Genomic DNA, 23,525 nt, shown 5'->3' with positions numbered 1-23,525 from the left:
ATTGACACATTCATTATTCAAGAATGAGTTATGGGATGAATAATACCACCACCAAGAAGATATGCTGGAACCCTAATACCCACTTTTACAAAATGTGACCTTATTGGGAAATAGGGTTTTTGCAGAGGCAATTAGTTAAATTAAGATGAGGTCATGCAGGAATAGTTATTGTTCAGTCACTAAATCAAGTCTGACTCTTTGCAACTCCAAGGACTGCAGCAAGCCAGGCTTCCCTGTCCTTTGCTATCTCCCGGAGTTTGCTCAAACTCATGTCCATTGATTTGGTGATGCCATCCAACCATCTCAACCATTATTGCTCTTTCTCCTCCTGCCCTCAATTTTTCTCAGCATCAGAGTCTTTTCCAATGAGTCATCTCTCTACATCAGATGACCAAAGTATTGGGGCTTCAGCATAGTGAAGGGCTTCCCTGGTGGTTCAGCTGGTAAAGATTCTGCCTGCAATACAGGAGCCCTGGTTTGACCCCTGGGTTGGAAAGATCCCCTGGAGAAGAGTTCCTAATCCAAGGTGACCAGTGTCCTTAGAAGAAGAGAGCCATATGAAGACAGACTCACAAAGAGAATGCTGTATGACAATCAGACATTGGCATTATGTACCTTCAATTAAAGAAACACCAAAGATTGCTAGGAAAGCACCAATCCCTAGAAAGCGATGAGGAAGGATTCCCTTACTGGTTTCACAGGAATTATGGCCCTGCCAACACCTTGATTTCAGACTTCTAGCCTCTCAGTTCAGTTCAGTCACTCAGTTGTGTCCGACTCTTCGTGACGCCATGAATCGCAGCACGCCAGGCCTCCCTGTCCATCACCAACTCCCGGAGTTCACTCAGACTCACATCCATCGAGTCAGTGATGCCATCCAGCCATCTCATCCTCGGTCGTCCCCTTCTCCTCCTGCCTCCAATCCCTCCCAGCATCAGAGTCTTTTCTGATGAGTCAGCTCTTTGCATGAGGTGGCCAAAGTACTGGAGTTTCAGCTTTAGCATCATTCCTTCCAAAGAAATCCCAGGGTTGATCTCCTTCAGAATGGACTGGTTGGATCTCCTTGCAGCCCAAGGGATCTCTCAAGAGTCTTCTCCAACACCACAGTTCAAAAGCATCAATCCTTTGACGCTAAGTCTTCTTCACAGTCCAACTCTCACATCCATACAAGACCACAGGAAAGACCATTGCCTTCACTAGACGGACCTTAGTTGGCAAAGTAATGTCTCTGCTTTTGAATATACTATCTAGCCTCTAGAACTAGACTAATTGTGAGATAATGATTTTTGTTGTTTAACATTTATGACACTGTTACAGCAGCCCTAAAAAGGAAGCATTGACTATTTGTTGATTTTTACATCTTTATTAAGGAATAATTAACAAATATAGTTGTATATACTTACAGTGTGTAACATGATGATTTGATAGATGTATATGTTATAAAATAATTGCCAAAATGAAGATAGTTAATACATTCATCACCTCACCTAGTCAACTTGTGTATTTGTGTGTATAGAGAATGTGAAGTGTTAGTCTCTCAGTCACGTCTGACACTTTGCAGCCCTGTGGTCTGTAGCCCTCCAGGATCCCTCTGTCCATGGCATTCTCCAGGCAAGAATACAGGAGTAGGTTGCCATTTCCTTCTCCAGGGGATCTTCCTGACCCAGGGATCAAACACAGGTCTTCTGCATTACAGGCAGATTCTTTACTGTCTGAGCCATCAGGGAAACCCATACTTAGGACTTATTCTCAACATCTTTCCAGTATACAACACTATGTTACTAACTCTTGTCATCCTTCTCTATATTAAATCATCAGAACATACTTTTCTTATAAACTGAAAGTTTGTACCCTTGACCAACACTTGCCCATTCTACCCTCTTCCCAGCCCCTGGTAATCACCATTTTATTCTGTTTCTATAAAATTGGTTTGTTTGGCGATTTTTTTGTTTGTTTGATTGCTTGTTCAGTTGTTGTTCAGTGGGTTGGGCCTAGAACACATTTTAACACCATACTATATTTCTCTTTGTCTGTCTGACAATTCATTTTTCAGTGTTACAAATTTTGATGTATTCACCCTTTATCATTATATAATGCCATCTTTGGTTCTCATAACAATTTCTGTCCTAAAGTCATTTGTTTGATATTAGTATGGCCACACCTTTTCTCTTTTAATTACTGTTCACATAGAATATCTTTTCCCATCATTTTACTTTCAGCCTCTTTGTGCCATTGAAAATACAATGAATCTTTTATAGATGCCATATAGTATGTTCATCTGATGGTTGCAGTGAATACAAATCACTCAAGACCATTTTATACTCAATTTTATGTCTGCATTGTTTATCTTAATCAGCATTGAATACCTTTATAGTAGGAAAATTAAAGATATTTTTGTTAAAATGAATAACTTGTAAAACACAAGAGAAGATGAAAGCAAAATAACACAATATAGAAAGCAAATGTTTGGAAACAGAGTAAAAGCATGGATGCAGGGTGAGAGCAGCAAAGTAGATGACAGATGTTGGGACAAAGTGTTTGCATAAAAGCAGGCATATTCTGCTGTTGACTAATGCCAAGGGGAGCCCTTTGTGGGGGTCTTCAGAAGTAAAATTTTGGAATGTGAACAGACTCACCACCTGGCAATGACAGTGAAAGCTTACTAGTTACAGTGATTTAAATGATGGGCATATGCATTCTAAATCTATAATATATTATTACTGATGTCAAAAACTCTGTTGTGCCTCTGTATAGTTCTTCCATTCCCTTCATAATGACTAAAGATCTTAAGGATATTGGTAATCTTTAAAGCTTATGAAAAATTTGGTATTCTACATGGGGAGAATTGAGTGGATATGCATTTCTAACATTTCCTCATTAACCTCCAGAAAAAAAAATTGTAGTAAAGGACCATACCCAAAGGACAATGATAACATTAATTATGGTGAGAGCAGAGGACAAGCCAACACAACCTGAGTTTGAAGCCAATAGATGCATGGTGACTAATCTAGCAAAATGGAGAAAGCCTAAGCTTAAGGAGATCAACCCTGGGATTTCTTTGAAAGGAAAGATGCTGAAGCTGAAACTCCAGTACTTTGGCCACCTCATGCGAAGAGTTGACTCATTGGAAAAGACTTTGATGCTGGGAGGGATTGGGGGCAGGAGAAGAAGGGGACGACCAAGGATGAGATGGCTGGATGGCATCACTAACTCGATGGATGCGAGTCTGAGTGAACTCTGGGAGTTGGTGATGGATAGGGAGGCCTGGCGTGCAGCGGTTTATGGGGTCGTAAAGAGTCGGACACGACTGAGCCACTGAACTGAACTGAAGCCTGTTGATGACAGATGAGAGGGAAGGTCAAAAGAAATTCATTTAATAAGACAAACTCCTAGTACTGTGTATCTCTGTAAGTAGGCATTCAAGTTGAAAAGGAGAAAATAGCGTTTGTAAAATTACATGCATACTAGGATTTAACAAATTAGTAAATAATTCGTAATTAATGGGAGCCAGGTTTCTCACCTTCAGGGAAAGGGAGAAAGGCTAGAATGAACCCTAGACTAAGGTTGACTTAATCAAAGTTGGAGATTCCAATATGAACTCATGTTTATTTTAATATCTATACAAATATATAAATAATGACTGATATGTATTCATGGGTTAGTAAACATCATATATTTTCAAGGTCTTTCAACTGAGAAAATTGAGAATCAATTATTTCTTACAGAAATAGTTGAGTCTAGCACTGTAGAAGGTAAAATACAGATATTTTCAGATATCTTGTAAGGATAAAAAGTAAAGAAATGCTGTTTTTGAAAAAAGGCACAGAACCAATCTAAAAGATTTCCCAATGATAAAACCTGGGACAATTTGGTCAATAAACCACATAAAGACAGTATTATATCTCAAATAATAAAATAACATCCATGAATGAATACATAATATAAATGATTGAATAAATATATGATATAGATATTCCTTACAGAAATCCAAATCATATACATAATAATCTTTACCTTTTTTTATATATATAAGAAAACGACATCCATGACCACAACCTAAGTATGAGGAAACTTTAGTCAAATCTAAGGGATACTTTTCCAGTACCTGATCGGTATTCTTCGCAAGTGTCAAGGTCACGGAAAATGTGGAAAAACTAAAAATAGTCATAGAGAAGAGGACATCAGGAGACTAATGTATGACTACATGATGACTAAAGGCAGTGAGGTGTCCCAGATTAGATTCTGGAAGAGTAAAAACAGTAGTGGAAAAACTGGTGACATCTGAATAAAGGCTGTGGTTACTTAATGGCATTGTGTCAATGTAATGAAAAGTTTAGCAGCAATGATAAGTGGTGCTTCCCTGGTGGCTCAGATGGTAAAGAATCTGCCTGCAATGTGGGAGACCCAGGTTCAATCCCTGGGTCGAGAAGATACCCTGGAGGGGGAAATAGCAACCCACTCCACCATTCTTGCCTAGGAAATCCCATAGACAGAGGAGCCTGGCAGACTATAATTCACGAGGTTGCAAAATCAGACACAATTGAGTGACTAACACTTTTACTTTTTTCTTTCAGCAATGAAAAATTTCAATTTGGGGAAATATATTATGGTTATATGACATTAGTATTAGAGGAAGCTGGATGAAGGGTAGACAAAATGTCTCTATACTACCTTTGTAATTTTATTGTAAGAACTCTAAAATTTTTTAAAATGAACATGAGTGCAAATATCTAAAGTAATGGGGGAAAAAAGCAGTGCTGGGAACATAGGTATTTACCATGAAGATTGTCAAGGCTGTATATTGTCACCCTGCTTATTTAACTTATATGCAGAGTACATCATGCAAAACACTGGGCTGCATGAAGCACAGCTGGAATCAAGATTTCTGGGAGAAATATCTATAACCTCAGATACACAGATGACACCACCCACCCTTATGGCAGAAAGTGAAGAAGAACTAAAGAGCCTCCTGATGGAAGTGAAATAGGAGAATGAAAAAGATGGCTTAAAACTCAACATTCAGAAAATGAAGATCATGGCCTCAGGTCCATCACTTCATGGCAAATAGACAGTCAAACAGTGAAAACAGTGACTGACTTTATTTTGGGGGGCTTCAAAATCACTGCAGATGGTGACTGCAGCCATGAAATTAAAAGACACTTGCTTCTTGGAAGAAAAGCTATGGCCAACATAGACAGCATGTTAAAAAGCAGAGACATTACTGCCAACAAATGTCCATCTAGTCAAAGCTACGGTTTTTCCAGTAGTCATGTGTGAATGTGAGAGCTGGACTATAAAGAAAGCTGAGCATCAAAGAACTGATGCTTTTGAACTGTGGTGTTGGAGAAGACTCTTGGGAGTCTCTTGGACCTCAAAGAGATCCAACCAGTCAATCTTAAAGGAAATCAGTCCTGAATATTCATTGGAAGAACTGATACTAAAGCTGAAACTCCAATGCTTTGGCCACCTGATGGGAAGAACTGACTCATTGAAAAAGATCCTGATGCTGGGAAAGATTGAAGGCAGGAGAAGAAATGCATGACAGAGGGAGAGATGGTTGAATGGTACCATCAACTCAATGGACATGAATTTGGGTAAACTCCGGGAGTTGGTGATGGACAGGGAAGCGTGGTGTGCTGCAGTTTATTGGTTCACAAAGAGTTGGACACGACTGAGCAACTGAACTGAACTGAACCATGAAAATGATATTTACATGAAGACCTGTTCGAGGTAAAGGAATAAGTCATGAGAGATGCCAGAGAAGATAAATGTCAGGAGAGTAGCAAGAAGATCTGTATGTCTGGAGTGAAATGAGAAGGGGAAGAGCAATATTAAATTGTATCTGTGAATAAGAGTGGGGCACAGTGACTGGGAGCAGATTATGTAAAGCTTTATAGGAGATATTTATTTCTTGGGATTTTATCTTGAGAGATAGCAAGCCAGTACAAAACTTTAATATGACGTGACTTTGTAAAGTACAGTTGACCCTGAACAAGAAGGGTTTGAATTGCTTGGGTTCATTTATATGTGGATTTCTTTCAATAGTAAATTTGACAGTACTCCTTGGACTGCAAGGAGATCCAACCAATCCATCCTAAAGGAGATCAGCCCTGGGATTTCTTTGGAAGGAATGATGCTAAAGCTGAAACTCCAGTACTTTGTCCACCTCATGTGAAGAGTTGACTCATTGGAAAAGACTCTTATGTTGGGAGGGATTGGGGGCAGGAGGAGAAGGGGATGACAGAGGATGAGATGGCTGGATGGCATCACTGACTCGATGGACGTGAGTCTGTGTGAACTCCGGGAGTTGGTGATGGATAGAGAGGCCTGGTGTGCTGCAATTCATGGGGTTGCTAAGAGTCAGACATGACTGAGCGACTGAACTGAACTGAACAGGATACTCAGTTGGTGGAATCCAAATATGTCAAACTGTGGATACAGAGTGCCCACTCTAAGTTATACACCATCAACTTAGTGGAAGATGAGCACCGATAACTCCCATGTTCAAGGGTCTGCTATATTCTTCTGACTTCTTTGGTGAGAATACAGTATTCAGAGGTAAGAGTGGAGGAGAAAAATCAGTTAGGAGGCTATTGCAGTAACTCAGATGAGAGGTGACATTGTTTGGGAAGTGGTTGTAGTGACTCTTTGTGATCGCATGGACTGCAGCACGTCAGGATTCCCTGTCCTTCACTACCTCCCAGAGTTTACTCAAACTTATGTCCATTGAGTCAATGATGCCATTCAACCATCTCATCTTCTGTTATCCCCTTCTCCTCCTGCTCTCAGTCTTTCCCAGCATCAAGGTATTTTTCCAATGAGTTGGCTCTTTGCATCAGGTGGCCAAAATATTGGAGTTTCAGCTGCAGCATCAATCCTGCAAATGAATATTCAGTGTTGATTTCCTTTAGAATTGACTGATTTGATCTCCTCACTGTCCAAAGGGTTCTCAAGAGATGTCTCTGGCACCATAGTTCAAAAATATCAATTCTTTGATGCTCAGCTTTCTTCATGGTCCCACTCTCACATCTGTACATAACTGCTGGAAAAACCACAGCTTTGACTACACGGACCTTTGTCAGCAAAGTGATGTCTCTGCTTTTTCGTACACTGTCTAGGTTTATTATAGTATTTCTTCCAAGGAGCAAGTATCTTTTAGTTTCATGGCTGCAGTCTCCATCTACAGTGATTTTAGAGACCAAAAAAGTAAAGCCTACACTGTTTCACTCTTCCCCTCATCTATATGCCACAAAGTGGTGTGACCAGATGTTACATTGCTAGTTTTGTGAATGCTAGAGTTTTAGGCCATCTTTTTCACTCTCCTCTTTCACTTTCAAAAGAAGCTCTTTAATTTCTCTTCACTTTCTTCCATAGGGTGGTGTCATCTGCATATCAGAGGTCATTGATATTCCTTCCAGTAATCTTGATTTCAGCTTGTGCTTCCTCCAGTCAGGATTTTGCATGATGTACCCTGCGTTTAAGTTAAATAAGCAGCATGACAATATATAACCTTTCTATACTCATTTCCCAATTTGGAAATAGTCTGATTTTTGATGTTCAGTTTTAACTGTTGCTTCTTGATCTGCATATAGGTTACTCAGGAGATAGGTAAGGTAGTCTGGTATTCCATATCTCTTTTAGAATTTTCCCACAGTTTGTTGTGATCCACACAGTGAAAGGCTTTAGCATAGCTGATGAAGCAGATGTTCTTTCTGGAATTCCCCTGCTTTTTCTATGATCCGATGGATGTTGGCAATTTGATCCCTGTTTTCTCTGCCTTTTCTAAATCCAGTTTGTACATCTGGAAGTTCTTGGTTCATCTATTGTTTAAGCCTAACTTGAAGGATTTTGAGCATTACCTTGCTAGCATGTGAAATGAGCGCAATTGGGCAGCAGTTTGAACATCCTTTGGCATTGCCTTTCTTTGGGATTGGAATGAAAAGTGACCTTTTCTAGTCCTGTGGCCAGGCTGAGTTTTCCGAAGTTGTTGGCATACTCAGTGCAGCACTTTAACAGCATCATCTTTTAGGATTTGGAATAGCTCAGCTGAATTCCATCACCTCTAATAGCTTTGTTCTTTAAAAATTGGCATTCACCAAAACAGGAAAGTCTGTAGTGTACCAGGAATCTGAGGGAATATTTTAGATTACCTTTGAACATGGTACACTTGAAATGGTTATTATATTTTTTTTAATTTCTTTATTTTATTTTAATTGGAGGCTAATTACTTTACAGTATTGTAGTGGTTTTTGCCATACATTGACATGAATCAGCCATAGGTTTACATGTGTTCCCCATCCTGAACCCGCTCCCTTCTCTCTCCCCATTCCATCCCTCTGGGTCATCCCAGTGAACCAGCCCTGAGCACCCTGTCTCATGCATCAAACCTGGACTGGCGACTTGTTTCACATATGATAATATACATGTTTCAATGCTATTCTCTCAGATCATCCTACCCCACCTTCTCCCACAGAGTCCAAAAGACTGTTCTATACATCTGTGTCTCTTTTTGCTGTCTTGCATAAGACAGGGTTACTGTTACCATCTTTCTAAATTCCATATAATGCATTAGTATACTCTATTGATGTTTTTCTTTCTGACTTACTTCACTCTGTATAATGGGCTCTAGTTTCATCCCTCTCATTAAAACTGATTCAAATGTATTCTTTTTTAATGGCTGAGTAATATTCCATTGTATATATGTACCACAGCTTTCTTATCCATTCGTCTGCTGATGGACATCTAGGTTGCTTCCGTGTCCTGGCTATTATAAACAGTGTTGCAATGAACATTGGGGTACATGTGTCTCTTTCAGTTCTGGTTTCTTTGGTGTGTATGCTCAGCAGTGGGATTGCTGGGTCATATGGCAGATCTATTTCCAATTTTTTAAGGAATCTCCACACTGTTCTCCATAGTGGCTGTACTAGTTTGCATTCCCACCAATAGTGTAAGAGGATTCCCTTTTCTCCACACCCTCTCCCTCATTTATTGTTTATAGACTTTTGGATAGCAGCCATTCTGACTGGTGTGATATCGTACCTCATTGTGGTTTTGATTTGCATTTCTCTGATAATGAGTGATGTTGAGCATCCTCTCATGTGTTTGTTAGCCATCTGTATGTCTTCTTGGGAGAAATGTCTGTTCAGTTCTTTGGCCCATTTTTTTATTGGGTCGTTTATTTTTCTGGAATTGAGCTGCATAAGTTGCTTGTATATTTTTGAGATTAATTCTTTGTCAGTTGCTTTGTTTGCTATTATTTGCTTAGTTTGCTATTATTTTCTCCTATTCTGAAGGCTGTCTTTTCACTTTGCTTATAGTTTCCTTTGTTGTGCAAAATATTTTAAGTTTAATTAGGTCCCATTGTTTATTTTTGCTTTTATTTCCATTACTCTGGGAGTTGGGTCATAGAGGATCCTGCCATGATTTATGTTGGAGAGTGTTTTGCCTATGTTTTCCTCTAGGAGTTTTATAGTTTCTGGTCTTATGGTTAGATCTTTAATCCATTTTGAGTTTATTTTTGTGTATGGTGTTAGAAAGTGTTCTAGTTTCATTCTTTTACAAGTGGTTGACCAATTTTCCCAGCACCACTTGTTAAAGAGATTGTCTTTTATCCATATGAAACTGAACTGACCCCACACTGCCTGCAACAGCTCCAGAGAAATTCCTAGATATAGTTTTACTATTATCATTTTTTAACTAAAAAAAAAAAGTTTTTTCTTTTTTTTAAGTCCTCTATTAGTCCTTTAATTTTCATTTTTATAACCTACTATTACCTTGCAAAAAAAAAAACCAAATGTCATATAGATTTCTATACTTCTTGTGATTTTTAAAATAATATTGTATTTTTGAGGGTCTAACATCTACTTTAGATTTTTAATCTTTGCTTTTTGGTATTTGTTATCATTTTTGTACCTTTAAGAATACAATCTTCAGTACCCATTTTTACTTAGGAGTGTGATTACTGGCTTGATTACTCTGTCCTCCTTTTGACTCTCCTTTTTCTCCCCCAGGTCACCCCTATCTCCTCCCTCTCCCTTCTCTTCTCTACCCAACTCTGTGAATCTCTGAGTGTGTTCCAGGCTGTAGAGAACACTTAGGGAACAGAGTACTGCCTAGATCTATCTCTCTCCTTTTGATTCCCCCCTTTATCCTCCTGCTCACCTCTCTCCCTCCTTCTTCTATTCTCTATGTAACTCCGTGAACCTCTCTGAGGGGTCCAGACTGTGGAGAGTTCATAGAAAATTGTTTACTGGCTAGATTGCTCTCTCCCCTTTTGATTCCCCCTCTTCTCCTCCTGGTCAGCTCTATCTCCCTCCTCCCTCTTCTCTTCTCCATGTAACTCTGTGAACCTCTCTGGGTGTCACTCACTGTGGAGAATCTTTCCACCATTAACCTAGAAGTTTTGTCATTGGTGCTGTATGGATGGAGAAGTTTTGAGGCTACTGTAAGAATAAGACTGAAAACCAGAGGCAGGAGGCTTAGGCCCAAAACCTGAGAACACCAGAGAACTCCTGACTCCAGGGAATATTAATTGATAAGAGATGATCCAAAAACCTCCATATCTAATGAAACCAAGCACCACCCAAGAGCCAGCAAGTTCCAGAGCAAGACATGCCACACAAATTCTCCAGCAAGGCAGGAACATAGCCCTGAGCTTCAATATATAGGCTGCCCAAAGTCACATCAAACCCATAGACATCTCAAAACTAACTACTGGACACGTCATTGCACTCCAGAGAGAAGAAATCCAGCTCCACACACCAGAACACTGACACAAGCTTCCCTAACCAGGAAACCTTGACAAGCCACTCGTCCAACCCCACCCACAGGGAGGAACCTCCACAATAAATAGGAACCATAAACTACCAGAATACAGAAAGGACACCCCAAACACAGCAATATAAGCAAGGTGAAAAGACAGGGAAATAGTCAGCAGGTTATTATACTTGTAACTGGAGAGGGAATCAAATACTTGAGTCCAAGTGAAACACATGATTCCAAGAAGGAAAGAGCTACTCTGTTCAATAGTATCTGATGGGTTTGTGTACAATGACAACTGGATTGTGGGAGTCCCTGCTGACCTAGACAAAAGTTATTTTGGTGGATTAGTGTGGGATAAAATGTAGTTGAATTGAGTTTGAGAGAAAATAAAAGAATTGCATATGAGTATAGAAATTTCTGTATCCAAAATTTATATAATTATATTAACTATAACGACACATTAAATCATATTTATCTCAAATAGCAGTAGAGAATGTCTAAAAGTATTTTAAGTGCTTTCTGAAAAATAATGGTACGTATTTGATGAAAACACTAAAACTAGAAGTGATTCAAAATTCTCTAAATGAAGTAGGATTTGACACAATCTTACATTTGAGTTTATGATTGATACTTAAATTTGAAACTGTTACTGAAGCAGAAGGTACCCTCCTCAACCCCCCCCCCCTTCCCGGACTAATGATAAAATTGACAAAAGATAGATTAAAAGGAAAAACATACATTTTAATTCTTGAACATGGAAGTCTCATAGAAACAGAACCTAAGAAGTGGCCAAACCAGGCAACTTTTATACTTTTTAGGCAAAGAAACAATAAACATGAGAGGAATTGACAGGACAAAAACCTAGGTTTGGGTGCTTAATTAGTGAGGAATTTAAACAAATTTGGGGCATGAGGTAGTAAATTCAGGAAGCAACAAGGTTTGTTTCTATAGGATTCTTGACCCCAAATTGTCTGTCTCTCACTATAACAATGTCCTGTCTCCAAATCCAAGGAATGCAATTTTCACATGAGAGAATTATCTCCTGCTTTCAGGGAGACAAATTATCCATTTTCTATCAGCTCTTTTTTTTTAAAGTAATTTTAAAGTGCTGTACTCAATATGCCAGAAAATTTAGAAAACTCAGCAGTGGCCACAGGACTGGAAAAGGTCAGTTTTCATTCCAATCCCAAAGAAAGGCAATACCAAAGACTGCTCAAACTACCGTACAATTGCACTCATCTCACATGCTAGCAAAGTAATGCTCAAAATTCTCCAAGCCAGGCTTCAGCAATACGTGAACCGTGAACTTCCAGATGTTCAAGCTGGTTTTAGAAAAAGCAGAGGAACCAGAGATCAAATTGCCAACATCCGCTGGATCATGGAAAAAGCAAGAGAGTTCCAGAAAAGAGAGTTCTGCTTTATTGACTATGCCAAAGCCTTTGACTGTGTAGATCACAATAAACTGTGGAAAATTCTGAATGAGATGGGAATACCAGATCACCTGATCTGCCTCTTGAGAAACCTATATGCAGCTCAGGAAGCAACAGTTAGAACTGCACATGCAACAACAGACTGGTTCCAAATAGGAAAAGGAATACATCAAGGCTGTATATTATCCTGCTTATGTAATTTATATGCAGAGTACATCATGAGAAACGCTGGGCTAGAAGAAGCACAAGCTGGAATCAAGATTGCCAGGAGAAATATCAATAACCTCAGATATGCAGATGACACCACCCTTATAGCAGAAAGTGAAGAGGAACTGAAAAGCCTCTTGATGGAAGTGAAAGAGGAGAGTGAAAAAGTTGGCTTAAAGCTCAACATTCAGAAAACTAAGATCATGGCTTCTGGTCCCATCACTTCATGGGAAATAGATGGGGAAACAGTGGAAACATTGTCAGACTTTATTTTTGGGGGCTCCAAAATCACTGCAGATGGTTATTGCAGCCATGAAATTAAAAGACTCTTACTCCTTGGAAGGAAAGTTATGACCAACCTATATAGCATATTAAAAAGCAAATATATTACTTTGCAACAACGGTCCATCTAATCAAGGCTATGGTTTTTCCAGTGGTCATGTATGGATGTGAAAGTTGGACTGTGAAGAAAGCCGAGTGCCGAAGAATTGATGCTTTTGAACTGTGGTGTTGGAGAAGACTCTTGAGAGTCCCTTGGACTGCAAGAAGATCCAACCAGTCCATCCTAAAGGAGATCAGTCTTGGGTGTTCATTGGAAGGACTGATGCTGAGGCTGAAACTCCAATAACTTGGCCAACTTATGTGAAGAGTTGGCTCATTGGAAAAGACTCTGATGCTGGGAGGGATTGGGGGCAGGAGGAGAAGGGGACGTCAGAGGATGAGATGGCTGGATGGCATCACTGACTTGATGGACATGAGTTTGAGTGAACTCCAGGAGATGGTGATGGACAGAGAGGCCTGGTGTGTGGCGGTTCATGGGGTTGCAAAGAGTTGGACACGACTGAGTGAACTGAATTGAACTGGACTGATTATATGTGACAGTTATATTTAATTTCAATCACATACTTATTTTATATACCTCTTACATCTTTTAAAATAGTGACTCAAAAACAAATATGTCAAAATCAATTCAAACGACAGCTTTACATTATTTGGGTACTTTTTCCTCAATATTTAAAAACAAAACCAATCCTTCTGTTTTTTCCACCCTTCACCCTCATCCTCTGGCAGCCATCAACCAGTTCTCTGTGTCTGTGAGCTTGTTTTCTGTTATACACACACACACACACACACACACACACATATATATATATATATATATATATATATATATATATATATATACACACACACACACACATTTTTAGGTTCCACATATAGAAGAAATCAAATGGTATTTGTCTTTCTGTGACTTTTTTCACTTACCGTAATGCCTTCAAGATTCACCAATGGTATTATTGCAGATGGCAAAATCTCATTTTTTATGGCTGAATAATATTCCACTATGTATGCATATACACATAGCACTAATTTATCTATTCATCCATCAATGGACACTTGTTTTTTTATATCTTTGTTATTACAAATAATGCTGTAGTGAACATGAGGGTGCTCATTCAATTTATTCCATTTTTAAACTTTCATTAGTTTAGAAACTTTCATTAGTTTATAAAGCATATAGTATATATAAACCTCACAATATTGATCAAATCAAGGCTATCTCTTTTTCAGATGCAAAGTATGATATTATTCCCTGGTATCATGGTGTTAATGCATTCAGTATAAGTTGAAAGTGAACACATTTCATGAAGCATTAAAAGTAATTATACAACAATTTTAGAGTATTAAAAGTATTAAATATTTAACTTTACATTGAAAATGTATATAAGATAAATATGTTTATAATATTTGAGAGCTTTAAGCAAACACCTCTTGTTGCTAAAGCATTACAAGACACATTATAATTCTGATGTACTAATTTTCAGCAAGAAAAGCTGGATTTTAAAGATTTATAAATGACTTAATTACTTTACCAGCTACGTCTAATTAATATACAGTTGTGCACATTTTAACTCTTCCATGTTCAAACTAATGACTCATTTACTTAACTAGAGTTGACTTACAAAGTGAGACAAGGAAAGTTTTTCATGCCTTGGCTATTCTGAGAAGAGTAGCTTCAAATGCCACAGTGAGCTAATCCTTCTACCAAAAACAGTAGAAGTTCTGTATCCATAGGTGTAAAACCAACAGCTGGAAGGCTAAGTGTATTCATTGTGTTATGTCATTTTATATAAGGAACTTGAGCATTCTCAGTATTTGGTATTTTCAGGAAATTCTGGGATTAATTATCCCACATGGATACCAAGAGATGACTGAATTGAGGTGCACCTCATTTAATAGCTTTTCCCTTTACTGAACTTTACAGATATCGTGGTTTTGTTGGTTTGTTTTTACAAATTGAAGGTTTGTGGCAACCCTGTTTTGAGTAGTCTATTGGTGCCATTTTTCAACAAAATTTTTGTGTCTGTATCACATTTTGGTAATTTTCACATTATTTAAAACTTTTCACTATTATTATATATGCTTGGTAATCTCTGATGAGTGATTTTTGATGTTACCATTACAAAAAGATTATGACTCATGAAGGCTCACATGATGGTTAACAATTTTTAGCAATAAAATTGCTTTTAAATTAAGTGATATACATTGATTTTTTCAGACATAATGCTAGTGCACACTCAATAGACCTGAGCATATAAACATAATTTTTATATCCGCTGGGAAACTGAAAAAGAATTCATGTGGCTTATTTTATTGTGATGCCTATTTTATTGTGGTGGTCTAGAATTGAGCCTACAGTATCTCTAAGCTATTCCTCTATATATAGAACCATACTCAAAAAGGCTGAATGCTGGACAGTTCCTTTAATCTGGTTGTGATTCAGGTTGGTGATTGAAATATGTTGGGAAAGGATAGGCGTATCAGGAGAAGAAATGCTTTAACAACATATTGACCAACATATGAAATTAATATAGTGTTTTAGTAACCACAGAAAGATTCTTAATATTGTTTATGCCTTATTAAAAATGCTTTTGTAATTCTGAATGCACAAAACAATTACTGGAGGCTTGTCAACACTAAGCTGAATTTTAAAATTATTTTTGCAAAGCAAATTTTAAATTTGTGGATTATTGAAAATTATCATTATAAACAGAAGAATGTCCAGCTTTGTAATGAAGATCATACACACACACACACATTTTCCCCTCAGAAAATTCAAGAAATGATGGAATAAGAAAAGCTTCTTTCATGAAATACACATAATTTTGGCATCAATGCTTCAGTAATTCCTGATGTTTCTCCTGACAATAACTCAGATTGTTGCAATGAAGACTGTATGTTTGATTATTTGGATACCTGTCATGCATAACTGGAGGGCGGCTGTAAAAAACAGGATTAATCAAAGTAGGATTATAATTTTCTGCAACACCTGTTTCGACCAGCTGCCTCTGATTGTAGATTCTATTCCTCTAGTCCTCCCAAATTACACAATAAAGCAATTTAGAAATCAGTGGAGAGTCCAGTGTCCCTGTGCCAGAATGGAAGTCAAACATTAGAGCAGAAGAACCTCTGAGCTACCTGATTTAATTTGTTTAGACTATTCCAGAAAGTGAAGAGAAAGCAGATGAGATAATATAGTGGAATATATCCTTAAAAAGCTTTTGTTTAAAACTTTTTATACCATTTGCTTATTTTTTTTTATTTCTCATTAAATTCAGTTTAAGTAACTTTGATCACTTGTGAAGTATGAGGAGGATATAAAAGTGAAATATATGACACAGTTTCCATACTGAAGAAGCTTGTGGTAGTAATGCTAGGGGTACAGTAGTTTAATAGATGTATCAAATGTTCAAGTTCACATGTACCTAGAAACATCAGAACAAAACAATGGGTGATGAAAATAAGTAAGATTTCTTAGGTAAAGAGCACATTGTTTGTGTTTGATGGGTCCCCTGCAAAGGATGCCGTGTCATAAGGAGCAACTGTTTGGTTCTTGATGTATGGCATAAACAAGAGTTCATTGTCACAAAGAATTTAAAGTATATTAAATTATAATTTCTGGAATATATATGATCTATGATAAATAATTCATATTTTATATATGTGTATGTAAAGAGAGAGATACATGTATATACAAGAGGCAGAAGAAATGTTCATATGTTTTAATTTTAAAACTTTTTATACTCATTTCAGAAGCTTTTAAATGTTATAATGTTAAAATGTCAAACCTCAATTTATCTTATTTACTAGTTTGAGTTTCATATCTTAATTTAATTTGGAAGTAAACAAATATTCTCAGGTGCCTAAACCTACTTTTCTTTTGTTTTAAAGTGAATTACATTCTTATTCTTCCCTATACTTTGAAATATAGACTAATATAATTAAGACTCTTAATGTTATAAAAATGCTAATTATCCAGTTAACAAAAACAATGATTGGCAAAGAAGTAAATATATTTAGCCACTGAGGTAAGGTTTACTTTATCTTATTAGATTAGTATGCAGCATGGCTTCTGCTATAAAACTATCTTTCTTTTTTTTTAGCTTCAAAGGATGAAAATGAAGAACTGTCCTAAGTATAAACACATTGAATATTCTTTTTTAAAAAAATATGTTTATTTATTTTAACTGGAGGTTAATTACTTTATAATATTGTACTGGTTTTGCCATACATCAATATGAATCTGCCACAGGTATACACGTGTTCTAGTCACAAGTACTGTGGACTGTGAATCTAGTTGTGGAATTGAAATCATAGGGTTTCCATTGAAAATACAATTTAGAATAAAATTCAGAAAACTCAATTTTCAGCTCTTTTAAAAATTAAATGAATGATATGATTTTAGTTATATACATTTTCTAGTTTGCATTTAATGTGAATAATTTGGACTCCATATAAACTGGGCTTCCCTGGTGGCTCAGATGGTAAAGCATCTGCCTGCAATGCAGGAGACCCGGGTTCAATCCCTGGGTCAGGAAGATCCCCTGGAGAAGAAAATGTCAACCCACTCCAGCTTTCTTGCCTGGAAAATTTCATGGTCGGAGGAGCTTGATAGGTTACAGTCCATGGGGTCAAAAAGAGTCGGACATGACTAAGCGACTTCAGTTTCACTTTTCACTTCCCTATAAACTAATACATAAAAACTTATATAAATTATTTAAAAATATCAGTAGGAGTAAGAATATAACTGAGACTAACTTTCCTCAAGTGGGAGTCAGTAACATAATATGTTTGCACCTGTTTAGGCAGTGTATATACAGTCTGACAGAAAGACAGATTCACCCAGTCTCGCCTCTTTGCGACCCCCAGACTGTAGCCTGCCAGACTCTTCTGTCCATGGGACTCTACAGGCAAGAATACTGGATTAGGTTGCCATTCCCTTTGCCAGGAGATCTTCCCCATCCTGGGATTGAATCTGGGTCTCCCGCATTGCAGGCAGATGCTTTACCGTCTGAGCCACCAGGGAAGCCCAATTTATACTCTAGCTGTTAATTATATAATTGTTTCAGGGAAAATCCTTTATAATGAAACTGCACCCAAAGTTGTAAAACCTCTATTCTTGGCTTTTACCTTGATATTCATTCAGGTGAATGCCTTTCATGTGCAACGCACTTAGGGCAATTTGCCCTGCATATGTGTGTGTGTATTAACTCTGGTTTCTACACGTTTAAAGAAAAAAAAAAAGAAGGATTGGGTTTGAATTACTTTGAGGTTCCATGTATTGTATAATGGTGAACTCAATAAATTGTAATTTTTGAAATCTTGTTGACAAATTGAATCACAATAATGTACTATCTAGATATACCTGGCAAAAATGCTTATCCTCTATTCAGGGATTCATGAAAAAAGATTATGTTAAATGAGTTTCCAGGGAGATATATAAAGGAAATGAAATGTAGAATATCATGTGTGTTTGTGTGTATACATATGAAGATACAGTTTGAAACACATCATTTCACTGATATATATTTCTTCTACCTATATATTTATCATATATTGCCTGTACCCATAGTGTTTGGTCTGCTAAATACAAATGAAAAAGCACCTCAGATTGGCTCAATATGTAGACTTCAAAATAGGAGGAATTCAACTGTGATGGACCCATCTATTAGCGCTTTCCTATATGCTTAGAAAGAGAGTTATTCCAAAATTTCACTGCTTTTAGGTTTCTTACCAAAATATATTCTCACTTCTTCACACTCTCAGCAAATCACATTTTTTTTCCAATTTCAGTGAAAATTAAGATCTGTAAGGCAAGCTTCCTAATTTGAGAAAATGATTAGGATTTTCAATGTTCTGTTCATGTAGTAATATTTCTATAACTTCCATGTTTTCAAATTATTTAAATTAAGCTAGTCTAGAATCCCTTTTTTAAAAAGTACCCCAATAATGGAAAAGATCAATCTTCACTTCTTGAAAATGTAAGATCCTGGTCATACTCTTTCCAATGCTTTCTATTTTGCTGTTTACCTATATGTTTTAAATTTATGATGGTAAAATATACATAACAAAATTTTTCATTTTCACTATTTTAAATGTAGAGTTTAGCAGCATAAATTCATTCATGTTGTTGTTCAATCATCACCACCATCCAGAACTATTTCATCTTCCCAGACTGAAATTTTGTACCCAATAATTTGCCATTCTCTTCTCTCATTCTCTGTGTATCACCATTCTACTTTCTGTTTCTTTGAATTTGATTACTCTAGGTACCTCTTTGTGTGGAATCATGAAATATTTGTACTTTTGTATTTGGATAAATTTCACTTGGCACAATGTTTTCCATGTTCACCCATGTTGTAGCATGTGTTAAAAGTTCTTTTTTTTTTTGAAATTAAAAGTCTTTTATTGAATTAAAAGTATACATTTTTTACAATCATAAAATTAATACAGAAATAAGTGAAAAACGAATTTTATGGTATCTCGGTTTACTACCAGATTGCTAAGTGAATAACATTCACATTGTATCAACTGAATGTTGACCAACAAGTGAAAAATACATCATTCCTTTTGATGATTTCTGTGGGATGCCTGTAGTTGTATTTCAAGTACAATGTAAAGTACAAGTAAAGAATGTATCAGACTACAGAGCGACCGAGATTTATACTGATGAAGATGATGAATGTCCCACACTGGGGAAGGAGCATTTTGCCAGAAGATGCAGAAGGATGGCTTTTGGGACCTGGAACTGGAACTGCTGGAGCTGGAGTAGGCTGGTTGATATCTTGGCTCTTGTCTTCAGGGTTTTCATCCGGTTGTAACATTTTTATTCCAGGTATCTGGGTGGCTTCCTGGCTTTTCATACCAGGAAAGACAGTGGATGCCTGGCTTTTCACTTCAGGGTTTTCCAGCTTCTGGTTTTCCTCACCAGGGTTGTAGACAGGTTGAAAATAGTCCATGTTCTCAACACAACTTTCAGTTTTTAGTCCACCTAGAAATGCACACTCATAGTGGCTGCAGGTCTTGTTTGTGCTCTGAAGGATAAGGTTATTGCCAGCCTCATCCTGTGACACATGAAAAACCTCATTCAGAGGTATTAAAACAATTCTTTCATTTTCTTTATCAAAAATTTTTTCAACGGCAACTCCAAAACATGTTTTGATGGTTAACAGAACATGTTGGCCATCAGCAGCTTGAGGTTTGGATGAATATGCCAAGGTGAAATGGCCAAGTCGGGCTTGGTTCAGCTCTCCAAATGTAAATGAAGTATTCAGCCTTACGCTGTATACCACGTTTTTGTAACTGTTCTCACAAGATCTTCTCAGCAACTGCAGGGCTTTTGTCAGATAAAAATGGAAAGCTTTGAACTGGAAGCCATAGACATAATCTTTTCGAGACTGGCCAGCCATTTCCATAGCTTCATTGAACAGATGGTAAAAGGAAGACTGCTCTTGAGCTTCAGAAATATAGGCCATCAGGGCTATACCATAGTTATCCTTGAAATTCACAGGGAGAAAGAGCTGAGGCTTCCGAGCTTCCCACCTGGCTTCTGCATTTTCCCACACATCTTCTAAGAGCTGGAGGCTTGCTTTCTCCTCCTTGAACAGTTGAGGAACATATTTGATTTCCATCCAGTTAGCACATTTCAGGTATTCATCATCAAATGCATTATGTGCCATATCTAACATTTCAGCTTTTACCTGGAGGATGTCCATTAGAATCATAGGTGCCAGCAGCACGGTGACCATTTCAAAATGTCCTGTCTTCATTTTTCTCTTCTTTCCTCTCCACGGGCCTCTCGGCAGGAGCAGCGGAGGTAGCAGATTCACCCAACACGGCCACGAGCGGCGCAAGATGCTCCGGCTGTGACTGCAGCTTCCCCACTGAAGGTTCTCAAAAGTTCTTTACTTTTTAAGGCTGAGTAAAATTCCAGTGTAAGTATATACCACATTTTGTTTATTCACCCATCAATAGATACTTGGGTTGATTTTACATTTTGGCTATTGTGAATAATGCTGCTATGAATATAGGCATACAAGTATTTGCTCAAGTCCCTGTTTTCATTTCGGGGGAAATACACCTTGAAGTGGAATTGCTGGATTATATTAATATATAAATTCTATCTAATTTTTTGAGGAAAAGTGAAAGTGAAGTCTCTTAGTTGTGTCTGACTCTTTGCGACCCCATGGGCTGCAACCTATCAGGCTACTCTGACCATGGGATTTTCCAGGCAAGAGTACTGGAGTGGGTTGCCATTTCCTTCTCCAGGGGATCTTCCTGATGCAGGGATCGAACCCAGGTCTCCTGCATTGCAGGCAGACACTTTACCATCTGAGACACCAGGGAAGCCCAATACAGCTGAGAGAATTTGTTACACAAACCTGCCTTGCAAGAAATACTAAAGAAAGTCCCTATTCCTCACATGTTCTCACTCCAGATATCCACACTACTTTCATTATTTTTTCAAATGTCACATTCATTGTGAGGCCTTGCCTGGAAAACCCAGTTAAAATTGCAATACCCAATCTCTGACATTTCCTGTGCCCCTTTCTTAAGGCATTTAATCATGTATCCTGTCACCATCTTGCATACTGTATGTCTGAAGACTGTGTTCCCAATCAGAATATGCACACCATGCTGACAAGCATTTAGTCTTTTGTTTCTTTTTCACTTCTCTACTACATTCTCTTTATTCCCAGGAAGGAGAGCTACAAAATAATTTTTTTTTGTAAATTTGTATATTTTGTCTATTCATTGGTAGGAGTCATGGGTAGAAGCAGATGTCATACTCAAAAAGATTAAACTGAAGATGATTTGACAGGATAAACTATAGTGGATGGGGGCTTCCCAGGTGATGCTAGTGGTAAAGAATCTGCCTGCCAATGCAGGAGACGTAAGAGGCAGAAGGTCTGTCCTTGAGTAGGGGAGGACCCCTGGAGGATGGTATGGCAACCCAATCCAGTATTCTTGCCTGGAAAATCATGTGGGCAGAGGAGCCTAGCAGGCTACAGTGCATATGGTAACAAAGAGTTGTACATGGCTGAAGTGACTTAGCACATTGTTGGTGAATCACATTTAAGCGAAGAAAGGGATGATGACAGAGATTAGTAACATTAGGAAGCAGTTACCTCCCTTAGGGCTAAAGGACAAGGGAGAGAAGGATGTTACTGAACCAGTGTGGGAATTTTAGGTATGGAGGATCTGCCCACAAGATCTTTAGATACTTCATTAGGGGCAGAGCAGGAGAGGGTGGGTAAGTATGCCAATAGCTTCCTTCTCTCTCTCATCCATCTCCAACCGGTGACTTTCACTGGCAGAGCCTAATTAGAAACTTAATATGGGTGAAACACTCCTCCTGGTCATGGAGAAGGCAAAGAAAGGTACATAATGAATTTGGGGGAACAAACCAAATATAATCAAACTATCACTTTATCTTTCTAGGAGATAAATATGGTCTTATTGGCCAAGTATGGCATTAAAAAACTGGCATCTTGAACTTTTGATTTAAAACTATATTGTAATAAATATATCAGATTTAAAAAATGAATGTATCAGAAGTTATACATCTGAATGAATATTAATGGCTTCAAAGAAACTGTCTTCCAAGACTATACACTCTTTCATCTTTTCCCACAATTTTTGAAAATTTCCTATCTTGTACAGTATTTTTCAATACAGTTTTATTGATTGATTGATTTTTGGTTCTGCTGGATCCTCACTGACGTGTGGACTTTTCTCTAGTTGTAGTGAGTGAAGTCTCTCTCCTCTCTGGTTCTGGTGTGTGGGCTTCTCATGGCTGTGGCTTCTATTGTTGCCGAGCACAGGTTTTAGAGCTCTCTGGTTTCCGTATTTGAGGCTCCTGGGCTCTAGAGCACAGACTCAATACCTGTGGTACACAGGCTTAGTTGCTCCATGACATGTGGGATCTTGTCCGACCCGACAGGTGGATTCTTTACCAGTGAGCTACCAGGGAAGCCCTCTTATCCAGTAACTTTTAAAAATCAGTTTATTTCATTGAATGTTTTAAAAAGAATACATTTGAATCAGTTCTAATGAGATGGATGAAACTGGAGCCAATTATACAGAGTGAAGTAAGCCAGAAAGAAAAACACCAATACAGTATACTAACACATATATATGGAATTTAGATGATAACCCTATATGTGAAACAGCAAAAGAGGCACAGATGTAAAGAACAGACTTTTGGACTCTGGGAGAGGGAGAGGGTGGGATGATTTGGGAGAATGGCATTGAAACATGTATGCTATCATGTAAGAAACGAATCGTTAGTCTAGGTTCAATACAGGATACAGGATGCTTGGGGCTGGTGCACTGGGATGACCCAGAGAGATGATATGGGGAGGGTGATGGGAGGGGGGTTCAGGGTTGGGAACTCATGTACACCTGTGGTGGATTCATGTCCATGTATGGCAAAACCAATACAGTATTGTAAAGTAAAACAATAAAATTTTTAAAAAAAATTAAAGCATTGACTTGAAGGATGCTACATAGTCCTACAAAGTCATAACAAAGCCAGTTGATAAAATGGCAGCTCAATCTACGAAATTTTATATGGAAAAAGCCAGGGAAACTGTAAGAATACTGATTCTTCAAGCCCCATGTAAAAGAGGTCATTGTGTTTATAATTAAAGTACTCTATATTATATAGTCATACTACATGAGACAGTATTGTATTCAGAAAAAAATAACTAAAATTATAATTGAATGTATATTGACATGACAGAGAACTCTAAAGATATAAAGTGTATTTATAGTAGTGTAAAT

At 37.7% G+C, this 23,525-nt stretch overlaps 1 protein-coding gene across 1 annotated transcript; it reads right to left on the bottom strand.

The window, feature by feature from the left end:
• Positions 1 to 19,277: 19,277 nt before the first annotated feature.
• LOC138423178 (ecto-ADP-ribosyltransferase 3-like) lies at positions 19,278 to 20,555 on the bottom strand. The gene has a single exon (XM_069558782.1). The coding sequence runs from the start codon at positions 20,507 to 20,509 to the stop codon at positions 19,379 to 19,381; it is 1,131 nt and encodes a 376-aa protein (XP_069414883.1). The 5' UTR covers positions 20,510 to 20,555; the 3' UTR covers positions 19,278 to 19,378.
• Between the last annotated feature and the right edge of the window lie 2,970 nt (positions 20,556 to 23,525).

The sequence above is a fragment of the Ovis canadensis genome, chromosome 18 (assembly GCF_042477335.2).
Source record: "Ovis canadensis isolate MfBH-ARS-UI-01 breed Bighorn chromosome 18, ARS-UI_OviCan_v2, whole genome shotgun sequence".
NCBI classification, from domain to species: Eukaryota; Metazoa; Chordata; class Mammalia; order Artiodactyla; family Bovidae; genus Ovis; species Ovis canadensis.
This window is presented reverse-complemented; position numbering and strand designations above follow the sequence as displayed.

What these genes read in the sequence shown, in the direction of transcription:
- LOC138423178 (XM_069558782.1), bottom strand. Translation starts at nt 20,509, where the DNA reads ATGAAGACAGGACATTTTGAAATGGTCACCGTGCTGCTGGCACCTATG.